The 6,501-nt window shown below is 35.0% G+C and overlaps 1 protein-coding gene across 2 annotated transcripts in view; it reads left to right on the forward strand.

Moving 5' to 3' along the window:
• Positions 1-6,501, forward strand: part of BRD7 (bromodomain containing 7) — a 45,574-nt gene that overhangs the window by 26,833 nt on the left and 12,240 nt on the right. For both annotated transcript variants that reach the window (XM_069082526.1, XM_069082527.1), the window contains 3 exons: positions 592-776; positions 1,955-2,078; positions 2,660-2,735. In XM_069082526.1, the coding sequence (XP_068938627.1) occupies positions 592-776; positions 1,955-2,078; positions 2,660-2,735 (385 nt within the window). The remainder of the gene's footprint in view (positions 1-591; positions 777-1,954; positions 2,079-2,659; positions 2,736-6,501) is intronic.

A 6,501-nucleotide genomic window follows, 5' to 3' on the forward strand; every position in this document is an offset into this window, starting at 1 on the left:
CCTCTTGTACGCCTAAAAGTATGTTATTTCCTTATAAAGAAAAATTACCAAGTCTTCCATAGATCCTTGTGTTGACTGAACATGATGATTCTCTCAATATCCTCAGACTAGCATGTAATTAATATTCTTAAACATTTTATTCTATTAAGTAAGATTTCATTGATTTTTTAGACCTGCAAACTATGCTTTTAATAACTGCTTTTTCTTACATAAATATTTTGAGACTTTGCCAAAGGAAAATAAAGAATAATTGCTCCAATGTTTTTCTTTTACTAGTTTACTGGGTTCAAGAGTCTTTCAGAGAAAAACACACAGAAACCATAGTTTGATTTTTTTTTTTTGCAGGGCTGGACCTTACTAGCTGTGTTTCTAAATATAATGCTTCTTGGTATAATTGTGTTCAGCTTTTATTTTTTTTGATTGCTAGTGTTATCTTCCCTAGTTGACATCATGCTAAATATTTAGCTGTAAAATGTTTGATGTATAGACTCTCTTTGGAAAAGTTTACTTAAGTGAGCATTAAAACAAGAAGGCACTAATAATATTCTTAAATATATATATGGTTTTTTGTTTTGTTTTGTTTTTTTTAAGGAAAGAATTCAGAGCCTGAAACAGAGTATAGACTTCATGGCTGACTTGCAGAAGACCCGGAAGCAAAAAGACAAAATGGAAATACAGCAGATCGGGGAAGACGATGGCTATCTGCTAAAAGATAAAGATGATTCTTTGGACAATGATATTAAAGTTTTCAAAAGTCCAAATAAGGAAAATAAAAAGTAAAGCACCTCCTTAAATTATTGTAGGAAAATAACCAGACCTGTTGATTGTAACTAAGGGAAGATGAGGCTGTCAGGGAGTATATGTGATGTATATCAAGAAAGTCTGACCCAATAACATGTTACTCTCATCCCTTCTCCTCTCCCCTCATCCCCATAGAAAGTAGTATTATATGATTGTCCAAACTCAGTTTACAAAGCCATTTCAAATAGGTTTTCTTAGTAACCAAATATTGCCAGGTTTGGGGGTTTTTTTTCTATTAAGTTATCTGTATGTGGTTTATTTAAAAAGAATCATGAATAAGCCCAAGTGTTGTTATGGCACTTTGGGGGGGGGGATTTTTGGAGGGGGGAAGGTAGGGCAATTGGGGTTAAGTGACTTGCCCAAGGTCACATGTCTAGTTTTGTGTTAAGTGACTGAGGTCATATTTGAACTCAGGTCCTCCTGACTCCAGGGTTCATGCTTTATTCACTGCTCTACCTAGCTGCCCCTATGGCACTTCTTAAATAGAAGAATAGTGAAATATTTGTGGGTTCCATTCTTCCCACCCCAGTCATATATCTGCTATTTAGCTCACTTTGATTATTTGGGAAAGGAATATATAAAAGATTCACTTCATTGCACAAAAGAACATTACTACCAAATATAGTTGTGACAAAAATGAACATTTTTTTTAGTCTTCCTGGCCAAAAAAAAACCAAAAACACAACAACAAAAATACCCCATCCTTGGCGTATTTCTAAGATTAGTAAATTTTTAAGAATCAAAATTTTATTTCTCTCTTTTTTTTTTTTTTTTTGCTTTTTAGAGGACAGGTGGGGTTAAGTGACTTGCCCAAGGCCACATGACTAGTTTTTGTGTTAAGGTCTGAGGCCAGATTTGAACTCAGGTCCTCCTGACTCCAGGGCTGGTTGTTCTCATTTTGTTTTTTAAAGCTTGAGATGAAATTCATTTTGAGGTCTGTACCATTAGTTTTATTACTAAGGACACTGAAGAGAAAACTAAGTTATATATTGAGTTTGAATTTCTGATATTTATAGAGTGGTCAGGATCTTTTCATCATAAAGGAATTTTCATTTGGAGGCAATAGGGTACATTTCTCCACTACAGTTGTACCCATATTTGGAATTCATTTGAATTTCTCTTTTTTTAACTTGGTATTAATTTATGTTTTCAGGAAAGACAAAGATATACTTGAAGATAAACTTAAAAGCAATAATTTAGAAAGGGAACAAGAGCAAATTGACCGCATTGTTAAAGAATCGGGAGGAAAGTTGACCAGAAGGCTTATAAACAGTCAGGTGATTCCTATTTTCTTGCCTTATTCTGTTACTTGCTCCTCCACTCTTGTTGGTTCTCGTTATTTTTTGTCCATTTTTTAGACTTTCAATATGTTGATTGCATAGGTTTTAGTCATCCTTTCCAATCATGTAGTTTGTCACTAACAAAAAAAATCCTCAAAAAAATTAGTAATACATTTGTATATAAAATATCATCCTATTTTCTTGTTAAATTTTAGTGAATTGTTTTGTTAATGTACTCTAAAATGAAAGAATACTTTTGTTGATTGTAATTTCTTGTAACGGAATCTTATTGCTAAACTTTTTTTCTTTGTAAATCAAGTTTGATGATGGACTTAAAAGCTAAATACTTAAAACTTAAGTATGTGACTTTTTATGGCATCAATAGGTGCCCCTTTATACTGAGCAACATTGTACATGTAAACATAGAAATTTAATTGTCATGTTAGCTAATTGTCATGACATTATTTTTAGTAAAGCTAAAGCCAAGCTTTGTCCTGCTTTATGTCATATGTCTGAAATCCCCAGAGTATATTATAAGACAGTTTAATCCTTCATTTCAATGTTTTATTTCATTTTAGTGTGAGTTTGAAAGAAGAAAGCCGGATGGAACCACAACCCTGGGACTTCTTAATCCTGTTGATCCTATTGCAGGAGGTATGTCTGTCAAACAGAAAAGCCAGCTAAAAACCTGATACTCTATCCTTAAATCCATGCATGTTACTAGTAGAGGTTAGTGTTCCTTCAAAATAGTGTCAGAACCAACATTTTATCCCTAAAAAACTTAGCTAGCCAGTATGTTATATACTAGAGATTTGTCAGTGATCACTAACTTAATTTCCAGTTAAACCTAAAATAAGTAGATATAAAAGACTGACCTTTACTTAGAAAGTAAAGAAACCCCTAGGACATTTAGTGTATATCTTAAGTCATGATTCCCAACCTTAGTTTTAAATGACATTGTTGGTGTTTACATTTATTTCAAGAAGTGTCTCTAAAGCTTTAAATTCTCAAAACATAAATTTATATTAACCTAAACGTATCACTTTTATGAATTTTACACAAATAATCAGAAAATTTCAAATGATAGGAAGAAGTTTCTAAACAATCACAAGTTCATTTTTTTTTTGTCTCCAGACCCCATCTAGGTAAGCATTCATCATAGCAGAGGGTTTTTTGTTTGTTTTCTTCCTCCTTCCTCACCCCCCCCCCCCAAATCAAAAGTTAAACCAGCAGTTATGGCCTCTTGGATACATTATTGTCAATCAGTACCATCAGATAGTGCCATATAGCACTGTCTTTTTATGTATACATGTATGTATAGTCATGCATTGCTGTTATAAGAAATTGATATCACAATCTTAATATCCTCATTACATCTTTTAATATAGGGTATGAAAAGCCAAAAATTAAATTTTTAAAGCTTTTAAATCAGTTTTAGAAGCTTTAAGTTTATTACTTATTCAGCAGCCACTCTCACAAGTAAAATAGATGTATAGGATTGATATCTATGCTAGAGCACAGTACTTTTGCAATTATAAAGTCCTGGTTCATATTCCTTTGCTAAAGTATGACTCATTGCTCCAGGTAAAACCTATAGTAGATAATAATCTTTCCTTACTATACTGTAAATTCTTATCCTCTCTTATTTGAGAAAGTGACCCATTTCTGACATCTGACCAATTTATCTCTTCCCAAGGCTTGCTTTTCCCACTGTATGTCTTATATCTACATAGACAACATTCTTTGGATGGGATCTAGTGGTATAGTGCAAAGAAACTGAACTGAGTTTTCTAATCCCAGATTTGCCCCTAACTAGCTGGGTGACCTTGAGTAATTCAATTAGCCTATCTGGACCTCTGTTTCCCCATCTGTGGAAGTTATCTCATACAGTGAATAGTAAATAAAGTTCTGAATTTGGAGTCAAGAAGACTTGAATTAGAATGTGCCTCCGACTGTAGCCATATGACCCTGGCCAATTCATTTAAATCTCAGCCCCAGTTTCCTCAAACCCTAAAATGGGGATATTAATAGCACCTACCTCACAGTTTGTTATAATCATCAAATGAGAGGTAAAGTACCTTGTAAATGGTAAAGTACCATATAAATGCCATTTGTTGTTCTCTTTCAAATGAGATCAGATGGGTTGGTTTCTGAGGTCCCTTCTGACTCTAGATTTAAGTTTTTTGAATTGGTTTCCATGAGATAAATTGGTATTTTAATGAAAACATCTATAGGGAATCACATAAGGAATTTGATATAAGGGTTTGTCACTTTAAAACATATCTTTTGAACAAATGATCTTGCATTGTTGTATTTAGAAATGCAAAGGAAATGTAGAATTCACCTAAAAATGCCCCCTAGGTATTCTTTTATTAAATAAGACTAGTGAAGCAGTGCTGGCACAAGAAATTCTCCAGAACTATCTTAAAGTAATGTTGGAATTTATTTCATTTCAGTCTTTCAATACCCAAGAGAATAATTGAGGATATAACTTCTGTGAATTTTAGACAAATTACCAGCAAGTATAAAAAAGAAAAGATGCTTTTTCAATACAACTTCATTTTTTTTTAGTCCAGATTCCTTTTGGATAAGAATTCTTAAAAATAAAATTTTTATCTAAATCTATCCCTAAGAAATAAATCATGCTTCAAAAAGAATAGCTAATATCATGTACTTTAAATGGAGAAAAATGCCACTCCTTATACTTCTCAGGCCTGCAGGGGAGTTCTCCACTCTTAATCTCCCTCTTGACAGAGCTTTGCCCACTACATATGTCTCTCACTTATTTCTAGTCATTCTGACAGTTATTCTGCATTGATTTTTCCAGCATACCTTTCCTCTTGCCCTCAGGCTTATGGATCACTTCTTGTGCAGTACTGGGTTAGAAGAAGATACTTTCTGTACCTTTTCATTGACCTTCTTGTTCATTATTCAATCTAATGTCAACTTTAGGATTTTGCTGCAGTAGATATGTTGGAGCCAGGCTTTCATTTTACATCTCAAGCAGCCAGCTTGGGCAAGCAAATTCACCCTGGACCAGGAAGGAGTTTGGAGACCTAAGGTCATTTCCCAGCTCTTCCATTCCAGCTTTGTGATCTTTGGACCAGTCACTTGACATATTTAGACCTAAGTTTCCTCATTTGTAAAATGAGGGAGGATCCAAGGAATGTTGTTGGATTTATATAGGCCAAGTTTTTCTCCAAGATTGCTCCAGATGTTTCTGGTTACATCATACCTGTTCCCCACACCTTATTTTTAAAATACCTGGTTAGAGACAGCTAGGTGGCACAGTAGACAGAGCACTGTACCTGGACTATGGAGGACCTGAGTTCAGATGTGACCTCAGACACTTAACCAGCTGTGTGACTCCAGGCAAGTCACTTAACCTCTATCTACCTCAGTTTCTTTGTCTGTAAAATGGGAATGATGACCTCTCCCTCCCAGGGTTGTTGCAAGGATAAAATGAGACAAAATTTATAAAGCACTTTGCAAACCTTAAAGCATTACGTAAATGCTAGCTAATATCCTCATCTTTATTATCACGGTTTACATAGGTTATATTTCTAAAAGCTGTTACCCAGATTGTTCCTGGCACAACATGTATCAAAGAAGGGACTTAAATGCAGCTCTTCTGACTCCCCACCTAGTTCAGGCTTTTATTAAGCATACATTATTGTGGTAGCGTCACAAGGAGACAAAGACAAACATGAAGTCATCCTTACCCTTAAGGAGCTTACATTCTATTAAGAGACACATGTAATAAATATTTGCAAAACATATGTACACAATAAATTTTCTAAAGAGAAGACACTAGCAGCCGGAGCACTAGGTGAGGCTTCATATGGGAACTGTTGCTTGAGCAGACTTTTAAAGGAAATAAGGGACTCTGAAAGGCAAAGGTAAGGGGGGGCAGTACATTCCAGTCATAAGGAAAGGCTAAGGCAAAAAGACTGGACGAAAAAAAAATGAAGTGTGTTTAAAGAAATCATAAGTTCCTTGTGAGGGAGGATAGTGTCACTTAGAGTGTTTTTATTTCCTGGCTCTTAGCACAGTGCTTTGGCATGCATTTAAAAGGTAGGTGCTTTATCAGTCTTACAGAATGGTGGAGGAGCAGCAAGAAAACAAGCATCACTGCTCTACAAAGAGGGAAAAAGGAGCACATTGCAATGCTGGGGCTTTTTTTTTTCCTCATTTTTCAAATGCTTTATTAACTTCTGGTTTACATCATTCATTTCCACCTTATTTTGAGTTACAGATTTTCTCCCCATTTTTCCCCTACTCACCACCCCAAAATAGCAATCCCACAGGATATCCCTCCTCCAATCTGCTCTCTCCCATATCTTCTCCCATACCCCCTTCGACTTTTCCAGTACGGCATGGTGGATCTCTATGCCCCAGTACCTGTATATCTTATTTCCCA

Source organism: Petaurus breviceps, unplaced genomic scaffold (genome assembly GCF_028583685.1).
Source record: "Petaurus breviceps papuanus isolate PSGF00001 unplaced genomic scaffold, PetGlider_PUasm1.0 171, whole genome shotgun sequence".
In the NCBI taxonomy this organism is placed as follows: Eukaryota; Metazoa; Chordata; class Mammalia; order Diprotodontia; family Petauridae; genus Petaurus; species Petaurus breviceps.